This window comes from Ranitomeya variabilis, chromosome 8 (assembly GCF_051348905.1).
Source record: "Ranitomeya variabilis isolate aRanVar5 chromosome 8, aRanVar5.hap1, whole genome shotgun sequence".
Taxonomy (NCBI): Eukaryota; Metazoa; Chordata; class Amphibia; order Anura; family Dendrobatidae; genus Ranitomeya; species Ranitomeya variabilis.
Genome location: NC_135239.1, coordinates 207294776 through 207310443, shown reverse-complemented (window position 1 = coordinate 207310443; position 15668 = coordinate 207294776). Strand labels below are relative to the sequence as shown.

Genomic DNA, 15668 nt, shown 5'->3' with positions numbered 1-15668 from the left:
ATATATAATTATATACAGGAGATGCCCAGGTTATACCAGCTGTACATATATCATTATATACAGGAGATGCCCAGGTTATAGCGGCTGTACATATATCATTATATACAGGAGATGCCCAGGTTATAGCGGCTGTACATGTATAATTATATACAGGAGATGCCCAGGTTATACCGGCTGTACACGTATAATTATATACACACAGGATACCCAGGTTATAGCAGAACATACAGTCCCACCATACAGACACGTTGCACAGCTCGGGTCTAACAGTCGGCTTTTATTCAGACAGGACTTCAGTGTTTCTTCCGTGTTACAGGTATAAAAAGTGACGGATATTTTGTGCCTTTCTCGTTACAAAGTGCAATAATAACAGATACAGAAATCTCCAGGTTTGTGGATCAGACCAAGATTAAGACAAGTTTATTAACCCTTCATTTGGTGGTGAAATATCCACCCTGTCTCCTACTGTAATGTTCAGTGTTCGCTCCATCGTTTGGTAGGGCACTACAAGTCCCAGGTTGGCCTCCCATGTTTTCCTTTACAGAGAATACTGGGACTTGTAGTCCTTCTAACCTAACACACGTACAGACATTGTAGTTTTGCAGATTTACATTCAAAGAAAAGTTCTGCATAAATCCGGCAATAGAGGGAATGAGGCCACGTTATAGTAATGGAGCTGAACCTAGATCCCTAATATTCCAGGTAAGTCAGATCAGGGGGGTTCGGTGTTTGCTGGAACAACATGAGCAGTACAGGAGGATAGTTGGAATGTTTAAATATATCTTAAAGGAGCAGCGGGTGCGGATAGTTTTCCGATACAGAGCCCTGAATGCTCAGCTTCCCTTCACATAGTCAGAGCTTGATGGTAAAATTCTGCCTCCCTGTGACCACCACTAGGGGGAGCACATGCTGCTTACACATTGAACTTCGTGATGAATCTGTATGCGGCAAGCTCCTGAGCTCCCCCTAGTGGTGGCTACAGGTAGGAAGAATCATCTAAGACTTTGGTCAAGAGAAAAAAAATAGAATATGTAGCTCCGGAAAAGGAAAAAAAAAAAAAAAATCAGCATTGAGTTGGAATAAAAATAAATAGGTTACATTCATGAAGAACATTAACTTGAGGGGTTTATACATAGAATCGAGGCCCAATAGGATCATGAATATTTATAATCCTAATTAGGACAGGGCCTTTAACTGACAATTTCAGGGGTGCAGCGGTAGCAGTCATATTTGCGTCATGATACCTTAGAGGGGTGGCAAGTAAAAAGACAGTTGTGTCATAAATTGAGGCCCCATCACATGTTTGAACAGTTGTAAATTTTGGCATGGAGGCAAGACACCACTGCAGGGAATAAAGGGGCGCCACGCCGATCTCCAACAGGGATCCATAGCATTTTAGTGATGCCACCACTAGAGGGAGCTCTATGGTAACTGTATAAGATCACATGCACTGAGCTCCCCCTAGTGGTGGCCGCAGGAAGGTATTTACCATGCACTGCTGGACACAAGGGAATTAGATCAGACTTGGGGGGAGATACTAAGTTTTGCAATGGGGCCCTGTTATATCTGTGTATTGGTGTAATACATATGGGTAGGATGCAGAAACTGTTTTTCCTTCCTCTGTAGAAGTTTTTTTTTTTTTGACATTTCACCACCAGGAACACCTAACACACACCGTCCCACAGACATGAGTGGCTAGAGAAAACATTACATATTGTCAATGAATAGCAGGCAAAAAGGCCACAAGTTCACATTTCTATAATGTATAAAATAATCTAAAAAACTACTGGAACCGATCCGGCAGTAATATATTAACATATTAAATATTGTATTATATTATGTGTAATAAAATCTATTAAAATCAGAGCCGGGAGGGAGGAGGTATTTACAGAGGGTCCTTCACATATGGGGCAGGGGTCGGTACAGGACATATTGCTTTGTGCTTCGTGGAGAAGAGTCCAGGAGGCTTTTATTCTCGAAGGTCCACAGTAAGCGAGCGACTCCTTATCCTCAGGAATCTATCAGTACGACTCTAGGAAAGTGGACGGGACATGGAAAATTATTGCTGAGAATGGTAATGCCCGATTCTCCTGGGAACACCAGTCTGCACCGGGCCGGGATGTAGCAGGTGCCTTTTCTGCATCACAATGGGGCTTCTTAGGTGTCCTTTCTGCACCGTGCTAGGACGTGTCGGTTTCTCTTTCTGCACCGTGCTAGGAGGTCTTGAATTCTCTTTCTGCACCGTGCTAGGACGTCTTGGCTTCCCTTTCTGCACCGTGCAAGGAGGTCTTGGCTTCCCTTTATGCACCGTGCAAGGAGGTCTTGGCTTCCCTTTCTGCACCGTGCAAGGAGGTCTTGGTTTCTCTTTCTGCACCATGCAAGGAGGTCTTGGCTTCCCTTTCTGCACCGTGCTAGGAGGCCTTGGTTTTTCTTTCTGCACCGTGCTAGGACGTCTTGATTTCCCTTTCTGCACCGTGCTAGGAGGTCTTGGCTTCCCTTTCTGCACCGTGCAAGGAGGTCTTGGCTTCCCTTTCTGCACCGTGCTAGGAGGTCTTGTTTTCTCTTTCTGCACCATGCAAGGAGGTCTTGGCTTCCCTTTCTGCACCGTGCAAGGAGGTCTTGGCTTCCCTTTCTGCACCGTGCTAGGAGGTCTTGGTTTCTCTTTCTGCACCGTGCTAGGACGTCTTGGCTTCCCTTTCTGCACCGTGCTAGGAGGCCTTGGTTTTTCTTTCTGCACCGTGCTAGGACGTCTTGATTTCCCTTTCTGCACCGTGCTAGGACGTCTTGATTTCCCTTTCTGCACCGTGCTAGGAGGTCTTGGCTTCCCTTTCTGCACCGTGCTAGGACGTCTTGGCTTAGCTTTCAGCACCGTGCTAGGAGGTCTTGGCTTCCCTTTCAGCACCATGCCAGGATAACATGGATGTCCTTTGTGCCAAGACATCTGTGGTGTCCTTTCCGCACCTCCTCAAGGTGTCACGTGTGCCCTTTCTTGCACCGTGCCAGGATGTCCCGTGTGTCCTGGAAAAGGTTGATACTTTTTTTTTGTGCTTTCTCTAAATTCTATAAAGAGTTACATTTGAATTAAGGAAGTTTCCCAGGAGATCCTTCATCTCAAGAAGTTCTGCTGGAGGACATTAGGAAGGAGTGATACTTGGGCTTGGCTGGGAAGTGTCAAGGTTGGAGGTCTTAGGAGTAGTTGGACAGGGGGTAGGTCAGCAGGAAGAAGACCATACTGGCTGGAGGCTTATTCCAAAGGAAACGGACTTGAATGCTGCATTCTTGGAGGACATTCCTAAGTACTGGGAGCAGGAGTTGCATCGGAAGGAGCAGCTCCTGTAGCTTCTAACCGCTGGAGGATCCATCTCTCGATCTCTTGGAATACAGAGCTAGTCACCTCGGGCAGTTCTTTGTGCAAAGCGTGAAATCCTTCATCATAGATCTGCAGAATAAACATATATTTAGAATTCTCAAGCCTCCATAATCAAGTGTCTGCCCGAAAAGACTCCAACTCCTACTGGTACAATATCAATACAACATGATAGCAAAAACCCTGCAATTCACATCATGACCACTGGGCGGCCAATTAATAGACACATAGTATAATCATCTCCCGACAGAGTAGCACAAAAGAATGTTTTTTAAAAAATTCACCATTTTTGATCTTTCATCTTTCGATATATCGAGCTAAAGGAAGAATTGAACGACTCTGATGCCTCCATCACCACCTGCAGGCAGCATTGGCAAATGAATATATTTTCCTCCATTTGTGATGACGTTATGGGGCTATTATAGGAGAACGTAACGCTTTGTGTTTGTCGCCAAGGTCAATACCAGAATCGGCCGTCTCCGAGGACGTAGGACCCCCTTGCTTTGTCATCCCCCCTCTACATGTGATACGTTAATAATGTGGTGCAGATTCAGGGCTTAGATTTTGGCTGAGGTGCGGACCCCGACATCTGGACTCAATCACGGAGAGACATGAATCCTTCTAGCAAAGTGCTGAGGACTTGTCGCTTCAGGTTGCCAACATTGCACAGATGGTTCAAGTGTTTATGACCTTATAAATCCACATCACGTTATCCGACCAGGACAGGGTCACCCAGCTTTCCCAGAGCCCTGACCGACATCCCAGCACTGTCACCCAGCTTTCCAGGAGCCCTCACCGACATCCCAGCACTGTCACCCAGCTTTCCCAGAGCCCTGACCGACATCCCAGCACTGTCACCCAGCTTTCCCAGAGCCCTGACCGACATCCAAGCACTGTCACCCAGCTTTCCCGGAGCCCTGAGCGACATCCCAGCACTGTCATATAATGATGCTATCTAGTGATAAGTAATCACTGCAGAAATGTGCATCTTTCTCTCCTCTTGTGTTTTTATCTTCTCACCATTTTTAAGATCTCCGCTTGCTGTCGGTGAATAGAACATTTGTCTTTCCAGCCGAAGGCTTCTGTGCTACAATGTATTCAGTCTAGCTCAGAGAATTATCTTGGGCTCTTGGCTGACATAATCTGCATGCGTTGGTACATTGTAACAAAGTATCAGCACAGGAGAGCGATTAGTTTAAAGGGGTTTTCCCTCAGACTGATATATTGACGACCAATCCTTAAGATCAGATTGGTGGGGGACCGACGTCTATTCCGTAGTCAGGAGTCCACACTGTGTAGCGGCCGTCATGGTACAGAAGCTCAGCTCCTATGGAAGTGAATGTGAGCTGAGCTGCAGTTCTGCAAACGGTCACTAGATGGCGCATGGTGCCGTATACATCCCCTTGCCCCAGGGATAGGTAACAGCTGATCGGGGGGAGGTTGTCGGGTGTCAGAACTCCAATCCGATCCTAAGGATAGGTCATCGATACACTGCAGCTGGAAAACCCCTTTAAGACAACGAGCACACGCTGCGGCTGGAATCAGGCATTCTGGGCAGGAACTGCACAGCAATTTTTTTATTAATTTGCAGCTTATTAAAATTTGCAGCCGTTGTTGAGATATTAACACTGTTCTTCCGTTTACAGCTCGTTGCCTAGGAGACCGACCACCACTACTAGACAGCAGAACACGCGCAGTGCTTCCAGCTCCTTACTACGGAGCTTGCTGTTAACTCCTAATCCCGGCCACCATTAGCACAGTACTGACAAGCTATAGCCAGCAGCGGTGGTCGGTTTCCTAGGCAACGAGCTGTAAACAAAACTCAAGTGTTAGTATCTCAAGAAGAGTTTCAAATGTTAACAAGCAGTAAATCGGAAAAGTGTTAGTTTTTCTGAGCACCATCCAACAACATGCATCTATGAAGATAGGAAAAATGCTTTAACGGGGTCCCGCTCTTTTAAAAGGCATCATTATTTAAGAAAAAAATATTACCTTATTTTGGTAAATCGAGAGACCCCCTTAGTATTAGAAGTAGCTGAGCACCGCTGAAATCTATAGACCGGCCACTTACATTGTGGGTCCCCGGTGATAACTAATAGTGAGGGCCCTGGATGATGAACCCCACCCCCTTTACTTCAGAAGACCCCAAAGTCTGGGGGTTTCACGCTCTTCACCTTTAGTGTTTTGTCCTCGCTGGGGATGGTGTCCATCATGAGGCGCGAGCCCCGAATGTCACACAGCTTGTCCGCAGTGCCGTGGAAAAGCAACAGAGGCAGCTTAAAATGAGGCAGCGCCTTCTCCACCCGCGCCGTGGCATTGAGCAGCTGCACCCCAAAGGAAACCTTCATCCCCCCGTGGTAAACCAGAGGGTCCGTGGCGTACGACTCCACCTGGGGGGAGAAACAGCAGCAATGACATCCACGGTACAGAAGGCAGAAACATCGATTAGTAGAGCCGGATGACGTGACAAAGGCGGACGGGGCGGAGCAGCAGAGCCGGGTCTGTGCCAGGGCACCAGGTGGCAATGTACTGGCACAGGCAGAGAGGAGACCGGACATTGCGCAGACCGCCACAGAGTCGCCATTGTCTGCTGAGCCATGTATCTAATCCTATCCTGCGTGATACCGTCTGCTGAGCCGTGTACCTAATCCTATCCTGTGTGATACCGTCTGCTGAGCCGTGTATCTAATCCTGTCCTGTGTGATACCATCTGCTGAGCCGTGTACCTAATCCTATCCTGTGTGATACCGTCTGCTGAGCCGTGTATCTAATCCTATCCTGTGTGATACCGTCTGCTGAGCCGTGTATCTAATCCTATCCTGTGTGATACCGTCTGCTGAGCCGTGTACCTAATCCTATCCTGTGTGATACCGTCTGCTGAGCCGTGTATCTAATCCTATCCTGTGTGATACCGTCTGCTGAGCCGTGTATCTAATCCTCTCCTGTGTGATACTGACTGCTGAGCCGTGTATCTAATCCCATCCTGTGTGATACTCTCTGCTGAGCCGTGTATCTAATCCTATCCTGTGTGATACTCTCTGCTGAGCTGTGTATCTAATCCTATCCTGTGTGATACCGTCTGCTGAGCCGTGTATCTAATCCTCTCCTGTGTGATACTGACTGCTGAGCTGTGTATCTAATCCCATCCTGTGTGATACTCTCTGCTGAGCCGTGTACCTAATTCTATCCTGTGTGATACTGCCTGCTGAGCCGTGTATCTAATCCTATCCTGCGTGATACTGACTGCTGAGCTGTGTATCTAATCCTATCCTGTGTGATACTGTCTGCTGAGCCGTGTATCTAATCCTATCCTGTGTGATACTGACTGCTGAGCCGTGTATCTAATCCTCTGTGTGATACTGACTGCTGAGCTGTGTATCTAATCCTATTCTGTGTGATACTGTCTGCTGAGCCGTGTATCTAATCCTCTCCTGTGTGATACTGCCTGCTGAGCCGTGTATCTAATCCTCTCCTGTGTGATACTGACTGCTGAGCCGTGTATCTAATCCTATCCTGTGTGATACTGACTGCTGAGCCGTGTATCTAATCCCATCCTGTGTGATACTCTCTGCTGAGCTGTGTATCTAATCCTCTCCTGTGTGATACTGACTGCTGAGCCGTGTATCTAATCCTCTCCTGAGTGACCCCGTCTCTGGGATCTGCTCAGCACTACTATCCCCATCATGCCGCCCTTGATGTGACCCTGATGAGGATAGGAGCAGTGCTGTATATACCGAGAGGTGGGACCTGGAGCCGGACCCCCGTAATGAGCCATCAGCCTGTGAACTATGGATGAGGATGTATAATTTACCGCCACATCACCTTATACCAGCGGCTGTAACAGACACTGGAGAGACGGCAAGATGCCAGGACAGTGGGGGGAGTAGTCCGTCCTGTGTCCTCCGCTCTGCCGCGGGGTCAGATATTACGGATCCGTTTATAATAACACGCGCTCATTCTCATAGATGGTTACACAATAGGACGGCGAGATCCATCATTAGCAGCTCACTGACAGTTTCCATTACCACTGACCATAAAGTGCGGAAGGCTCGTCGATGAGGAGCCCCTCGCAGACAGGACCACGGGGGGCGGGAATCGATAGCCCCAGGGTCTCGCGTTGACCCCGCTGTATGATAATGACGCCTGAGCCCACGGTATATAGTGAGAATGCAGAAATCTACAGGTAAACATTTCACTATTCAATCTTAATAAAGTTCTGAAACTTTCTAATTGACTTTTCATTTCTCACCATTTTCTCTGCTAATAGGAAATGAGAACAGAAATCAGCTGAGGGTTTGCTACAATTGTATCCTAAACGTCTGGATACAGACGATACATGATGTGAGCGGATACATTGTAGCGAACTATAAGGGAGATTATGGCTGCTGATACAACTGTAGCAAACGGCGCCGACAGCTCAGTCCTGGTTCTTCTCCGGACCCTCATCTCCAGGAATGATAGTGGAGAGATCAGGGGTGATAACTGCAGGCGCCGCTTATCTCCTGCAAAAAAAATAATGGTAACAAAACCCACTGCACGCACCTCCTCCTTATTCCGGGACACATTGTTCGGGTCGATGCAGCCGAGAGAGAGGTTGGGCAGGACGTGGTTCAGGATTTTGGCCGCAAACACCTGTTAAGAGAGTAAAATACACATTTTTTGGAAATACTAATATTTTCTGAAACTGCAGATATTTGACACGCGGCAACAAAGAAGCCTCAGTCTATGCGAAAACTGGAAATCACAATAATTCATTTAACAGTTGCCCCATTTTTATTCTTCTATGGTGAAATTAAAGGGGATGTTCAAAATTGTAAAAGTGAGGCAATTGTCGAGACAATCCCTTTAAGAGCCCCAAGTACTGTGGTTAGGGGAACTGTCACATCATCTACATAGAGGAGGAGGAGGAGGAGTACTGGGTGCGGCCGCTGCTCTCATTGGATCCCTCAGGACTCACCTTGAATGATGTGGCAGATTCGGGATTTGGTAAAACCAACGGGGAAATCAAGATGACACCAGAAAACTCCACCGGCCGCTCGTTAGCCATTAAAATGCTAATTGCACCACCCTGGAATAGAAAGAAAAAGGCATAAATCTGTCCAAATATAGAGCCCATAACTAGAAGTAAAAAGTAGTAATGTTCTAAATAAATAAATTTAAATAAATAATAATAATAATTAAAAAAAAAAAAAAGAACAAACAAACAGCGCCACCTCTTTCCGCTGGTCATATGCGGTATTGCAGCTCAGCCCCATTCACTGCAATAAAGTAGATGAGAATGGAGGACCGAACACAACCAATGGGTTAATGGAAGAAAGTAGCAAAAGCTTTTATTTAATATAGAAAAAATAAAACAAATAGATAAAGATAAATAAATATTTAAAGAGGAAGCGCGCTGTAAATACACAAAGCAGTAGATGGGGAAACGCTGGCAATGTGGCAGTTATTATCGGGTCACCTCCGCCAGTCGCCTTATGTCGCGCTCATGCTCCAGGATCCAAGAAATGTTTCACGCCTGATCTCGTGCTCATTAATAATTAATTTATGCACGGGGGGGGCTTTAATGTTTAATGCTCTATTACAAAGTCAACAGAAGAAAGGAAACATGAGGTGCGGCCACGTCCCCCATCCCAAGCCGTTAAAGGGATGATAGCTGCTAATTTGCACTATATTGGGTCTTTATTTGTAGCTTTCAAACCCTCTGCTTGCTGTCAGTAAATGAAGATCTGACGTGACCGCACTAGGGCAGCGCACACAGCAGCAGGGCTTGTGCACATGATCTGGGGGGTCTATATCTTGTCCCTTGGGGGTCTCACCATGGAGTGTCCGCAGATGAACATCGGCAGGTCCGGAAAGGCTTTCCTCACAAGGTCCACGTGCTGCAGGCCGTCCCGGACGTAAATCTGGAAATCAGACACCGTCATCCTGTCCCCTTCGCTCTGGCCATGGCCGACTGCATGAGAGCAGAAAGAAAAGAAAAAAAAAAAAAAAAAAAGGGAAAAATTCATAAAATTTCAGACAAATGTTTTAAAACCCCCACAATACAAGATGCCCCTCTGCCAACGCCACGCTTGGGTGGACCCCTGGGCCCTGGTATGCCAGCTGCTGACACTGGCCCATCCAGGTGGATTAGTGCTCAGGCGATCAGCCCTGTAGGGGTCCGGCCGTACAGATGGTCACCCAGCTTTTCCAGATGCTGAATGGCACAGCCAGGCCGACGTGCCGATCAGAGTGATGGGAACAGCTGGGTGAACTGCAGTGAATTGGGCGGCACATGGAAACGGGCGAGAAAATAAAAAGGCCGGTTGTTTTGCAGGATGTGCCCTATTTTCATCAGGCGCCAGCCCGTGTCCTGCACATCAGAAAGACTCGCCGAGAGAAGCCGCCCTGCCAAATCCACTTGGCATGGAAGGGGCAAAACAATTCTTCTAGGAGAGCAGACAAGAATGTTAAATGGATGCAGATAACAGGAAGGAAAAAAGGAAAAGTTATACAAAAAAAAGGGCAAAGTATTGGAAAGGACATATACCGTAGATCATAGGCCCCGGGGGTCCATGGGACCCCAATATCCCCCTTCCACATAGAGACACCAGTATTATAAATAGTAATATATACAGTCTTGGGGCCAAACACCCCAGTACGGGCTTTCCAAATAAATACAGACCCCAGACCAGGCCCCCTGAGCAAATATGGACCCCAGACCAGGCCCCCTGAGCAAATACGGACCCCAGACCAGGCCCCTGAGCAATTATGGACCCCAGACCAGGCTCCCCAACTAAATGCAGACCCCCAGGCCCCTTAACTAAATGCAAATCCCAGACCAGGCCCCTTAAGCAAATACAGACTCCAGTCCAGACCACATAAGCAAATACAGACCCCAGACCAGTTCCCCTAGGTAAATGCAGACCTCAGGCCCCCAAAATAAATAAGGACCCCAGATCAGACTCTGCAAATAGCCCCCTCTCCTCACTTCTGCAGCTTCCCGCCTGACTTGCCTGCAACGTCACTGTTTGCAGAAGAGAGGACTGTGGGGTAGGAGAGTCTCCGCATTCAGGATGTGGTGCCAGGAGGGTCACATGTCCCCTTTCCCGTACAGGACATTCCTGAACAGTCTGCACTGTAGTTTTATAGTCCATTTTCACACTGAGCGCAGCAATAGGAGGATTTACAGTGAGCTCCCCCTAGTGGTGACTGCAGGCGGACGGATTTCTAATTCTGTAACTACGTCTATGGGAGGATTTGGCTCAGCGATCGGAGCGCTCATCATTATAATCGTATACCGAGAGCTTCACAGTGATACATTGTCACTAGCAGCCTCCTATTTGGGGTCGATAATAAATACCTCATTACAGCCACACCACAAGATACAGGAGCTGAACTTTATGTAAGTAAATCCAGTATCCGCTCATTTCCCATATTTTGTTTTTGATGAAAGTTTTGACAACTTCTGTAAATATTCAGTGGTAAAGCTTACACCTGCAAAATCTATAACGAGAGATGATAAGTATGTGCTAATTAATCCGCGGCGCCCGCTCAAGGCGCAGACTGCAAATTAGCCAGAAATGACAACGAAGAATAACGGGCAAACATGCAATGCCACATAGAGATCAGTTATGTAACCCCCCGAATGGCGGATCCCCCCCAATATAACTGCACATGCACCACGCAGGACTCTTAAGCCACATTCACATGTGCAAAAATGACAATTTCTCCGCAGGTTTCTACACCAAAATACGTAATAAAATCTAGTCTGATTGCTGCATGGTGTGTGGTGTCCGCTTATCGCTATATTTGGCGGATCTGAATATTCTGACTTATAATATAAAAAAGAATTTCAATCTTACTCCATAAGTATATTTTATATCTGGTTCTTTTTTGGGTCAAGCAAAAAATAAATAAAAAAAATAAAAAGCACTCCCCTTCATCCTAAGTCCACATTTAATCACTGGTCAAGCATTAACTCTGCCGCTGCTCCTGTAATAAGTAATTATACATTTGTGATTAACTGGGATAATTGATTCTAGGAAGAGGAGGTTTAGTTTGGGGTAAAGGAAAGGGTTAAGACCCATAAAAACTTGTATATGAAAGTTTTTGAAAGTTTTTGAAAGTTTTCTGACTCCCAGATTCATCGCCTTTCCTGGGACGGCAGCTTTCTAGGTGAATACGAGAGCGGTGATCGCACGGGGCGGTATCACTGTATATTAAGATCTGCCGTTCTGGAGTCTAGAAAAGCTGGGTGATACCTTGTTGAGAACGGCTCCATGACTTAGGCTTTGTGATCTTTCTATAATATCAGTCATAACCTGTGGACAGGTGTGAAGAGGTTTTTTTTGAGAATATGTAGCCAAATCTTGGACATTCCCTTTAAGAAAACAATTCTGTATTTGGGTATACGGTATTAAAGGGAATTCTTGTCTAGAACATTTAAAGGCATATAATCCTCTAAAACTCTCATATATTGCAAAAATAGCTCCTTGCTCGGCTTTTCGTTAACTCTCTAATAAAAGTTTATGAAGAACTTGGCGCCGGGGAATCTGATGTTCTATCAGTAGGATCCTGCACGTCTGCAATATCAGAGAAAGCCATGCTCGGCAAGGGTTAACGCGTAAACAGCAAGAATAATGGTCCCACTTGATATAAAACAGTTGATGAGGCACAAAAGACTCCCTGCTCAATTAACGAGCTGCGGCAACGAGTCTGTGGTGAGTAATGTATCAGTCTGCACCAACAGCAGCAACATACAGCACAGCCAAGGGGTCCGACACTGCGGAACTAAGGGGCAAAACTGCTGCACATAGGAGAAGTAAAGAACTTGTTCACCAGGAGCAGAATAGTGAGTGCAGCTCTGGGGTATAATACAGGATGTAACTCAGGATCAGTAATGTAATGTATGTACACAGTGACTGCACCAGCAGAATAGTGAGTGCAGCTCTGGGGTATAATACAGGAGGTAACTCAGGATCAGTAATGTAATGTATGTACACAGTGACTGCACCAGCAGAATAGTGAGTGCAGCTCTGGGATATAATACAGGAGGTAACTCAGGATCAGTAATGTAATGTATGTACACAGTGACTGCACCAGCAGAATAGTGAGTGCAGCTCTGGGGTATAATACAGGATGTAACTCAGGATCAGTAATGTAATGTATGTACACAGTGACTGCACCAGCAGAATAGTGAGTGCAGCTCTGGGGTATAATACAGGAGGTAACTCAGGATCAGTAATGTAATGTATGTACACAGTGACTGCACCAGCAGAATAGTGAGTGCAGCTCTGGGGTATAATACAGGAGGTAACTCAGGATCAGTAATGTAATATATGTACACAGTGACTGCACCAGCAGAATAGTGAGTGCAGCTCTGGGGTATAATACAGGAGGTAACTCAGGATCAGTAATGTAATGTATGTACACAGTGACTGCACCAGCAGAATAGTGAGTGCAGCTCTGGAGTATAATACAGGAGGTAACTCAGGATCAGTAATGTATGTACACAGCGACTGCACCAGCAGAATAGTGAGTGCAGCTCTGGGGTATAATACAGGATGTAGCTCAGGATCAGTAATGTAATGTATGTACACAGTGACTGCACCAGCAGAATAGTGAGTGCAGCTCTGGAGTATAATACAGGATGTAACTCAGGATCAGTAATGTAATGTATGTACACAGTGACTGCACCAGCAGAATAGTGAGTGCAGCTCTGGGGTATAATACAGGATGTAACTCCGGATCAGTAATGTAATGTATGTGCACAGTGACTGCACCAGCAGAATAGTGAGTGCAGCTCTGGGGTATAAAACAGGATGTAACTCAGGATCAGTAATGTAATGTATGGTATATACAGTGACTGCACCAGCAGAATAGTGAGTGCAGCTGTGGGGTATAATACAGGAGGTAACTCAGGATCAGTAATGTAATGTATGGTATATACAGTGACTGCACCAGCAGAATAGTGAGCGCAGCTCTGAGACTTAAGACATCCTGGCATTGAAGGTATTTCCTAAAACATAGCTCACCGACAACGCAATATTTTTAGACTGCAGAAATCTGGCCGGGAGCAGTCATCTTATCACAGAGCCGATTCCATGTAATGAGATGATAGTTACAGACTAGTTCACACCATGCAGCACATAACTGATAGGAGTCCGGGCGGCAATGCAGCGGTTAGCGCACGTCCACACTGGGCACCTGCGATGCTACAGCTGAGCTGTTCTGTGCACCTGGATTACGGGGGTTTGTGCTCCATGATGGGATGACATCAGACAGGAGGAGTTCAGCTCCTGCAGGGGCCTACTTCTGCCAGATATCAGGTCCAATAAGACTGAATTTGGAAAGTTTGTGCTGTCTGCCATCAGGTGCTAGGACTGATCCTCTAGTTCTCATTCAGACGTCCGTTTTCCCCCCCATAGCACGTGTACCCATTATAGTCTATGGAGCTGTTCACATATCTGGATTTGGGGTTTGCGTTTATAGTCTGCACTTCTCTGGCGCTGCTGCCGGTGCGAGTGTGCGCTATGTGGTTTGCAGGTGGATTGGTGATGAGCCCTGGTGTCAGACGCCATTTTTAATCTCATGTATGAGAATATAAGACGAATGCACCAAAGTTTCTCCATCTTGATACATTTGGAGCAATTTGCACTGACATACACAGCTCACCCGCCCTCCATAAAGTTCCCGCCACCCTATAAATGACCCCCGTAGGGCTGACAAGCAAAACTCCACCATACTGCCATTTTCTGCAGCAATGTAGAAAATGAAATCTCTCTTCGCATCCAGCGACATTGCGGCGTGTAAACTTTTGAACTTGACTTAATATGATTACATTTCATTATGGGTTTTAATAACATCTGCTAATTAACAAAGGAGCCTTTATCAGCCGGCTCGGAGCTCCCCGATGGGCTCAGTACCAGCCCGGGCTAAAGCTTTCCCGCCACAGGGTCACAGCGAGGAGACGGATCATGTTAGGGGGTCCCCACGGGCTGCAGAAAAAATCCTGGGACGCAATTACTGGGGAGATAGAAGAGATTTGTTTAAGGCATGGGTATAAATCCACATTCATGTAAAGGGCCCTGGAAGGAATGGGATGAGAAAGTCCGCAGAAAGGCGACACCGGCGGAATATCGTCCTACAAGTCCCAGTCCACGGCTGGTGCAGGGACTTTTAGGGTAATTTGTCAATCACTACAAGGGGGCAAATGCCCAAAAATGACACGGCAATGCTGTATGCACCATACCAGGCCACGTGCCGCCTGTTCTCCGCCTGAACGGACCGTGCAAATATTTGGATATAGAAAGGAAACATGTGAAAGGTTTTAGGGTCGGGCAAAATGATTTGCCGAATGTCCAGTAGGACTTCTGGTTACGAGATCTGTGCGGTATATGGAGAAATTAATGAGCTAGGATTAGGGTAGCGTCACATGTCGATGTGCAATAGAACGGTTCACAAGTGGCGGTATTATAGGGTCTCGCTACAAATCCGCAGCGTGTGAGCTCACGTCGGATCATGGCATGGGTGCAGATCGCTGGCAACCTCCCCGCATTTACACCTCTCCATTCCCTCTTGAATCCTGAGCAACACTGAATGGCAATCCTCCTTTAATAAAACAAGAATTATAATTGCAAGGGCAGATCAAAGGAAAAGACCCATAATCAAAAAAGCCTTCAAAAAGGAAAAAGGTTTATTATCTGTTATTTAGAGAGAATGTCAGCAGATTATACTCCCCCACTTGTGTCTGCCAGCCAGCGAAGAGTTAATCCCATAATACTCCCTTATGAATGTTCCTTTTTTTCTTCTGTTGATGGATTATTATCCATCTGCCGCTGCAGTCACAAGTAGTTTTTACATTTATTAGACGGCGGCTGTTTACAGAAACAGAGCAGAGATCCTCGTCTTCTGCCCATAGAGATGCCATTAGGTGTGACCGCTGCGGCCGACAGACACCTGATCTAAAAGCCCTGGAAGAAACTCTGCCATACATTCCCCAGGGGCGATTCAGAGGCTTCACCGGGATCTGGATAGCTGGAGAAATCGGAAATAATCGGTATAGCTGATCCTAGTAAAGGCTGGTGACCTCCCATTATACCTCCCATCGAGTGGTCACAATGCTTTTCCAGCCTCCAGAAGGGCATTTGTGTCTCGCTCTGAGGGGAAGCATCCCCCCCCATTACTTGGGAACCAGAGTTTAAGTAGAGACAATATGGAGTTAATTTGCTACTGTCACTTAGGGAAGATTTTATATGCCCAATGGTGGCAGCTGATGGGAATGTCATACTTCAGATCCAATGCCTGTCATACTATTCTC

At 46.5% G+C, this 15668-nt stretch overlaps 1 protein-coding gene across 3 annotated transcripts in view; it reads right to left on the bottom strand.

The window, feature by feature from the left end:
* Window positions 1–257: 257 nt before the first annotated feature.
* Window positions 258–15668, bottom strand: part of MGLL (monoglyceride lipase) — a 33006-nt gene continuing 17595 nt past the window's right edge. For 2 of the 3 annotated variants that reach the window (XM_077276573.1, XM_077276574.1), the window contains exons 4-8: window positions 9184–9320; window positions 8325–8435; window positions 7910–7999; window positions 5542–5757; window positions 258–3439 (exon numbers count right to left, since the gene is read on the bottom strand). In XM_077276573.1, the coding sequence (XP_077132688.1) occupies window positions 3293–3439; window positions 5542–5757; window positions 7910–7999; window positions 8325–8435; window positions 9184–9320 (701 nt within the window). In that variant the 3' untranslated portion in view covers window positions 258–3292. The remainder of the gene's footprint in view (window positions 3440–5541; window positions 5758–7909; window positions 8000–8324; window positions 8436–9183; window positions 9321–15668) is intronic. The other variant, XR_013218421.1, reaches the window with a different exon arrangement.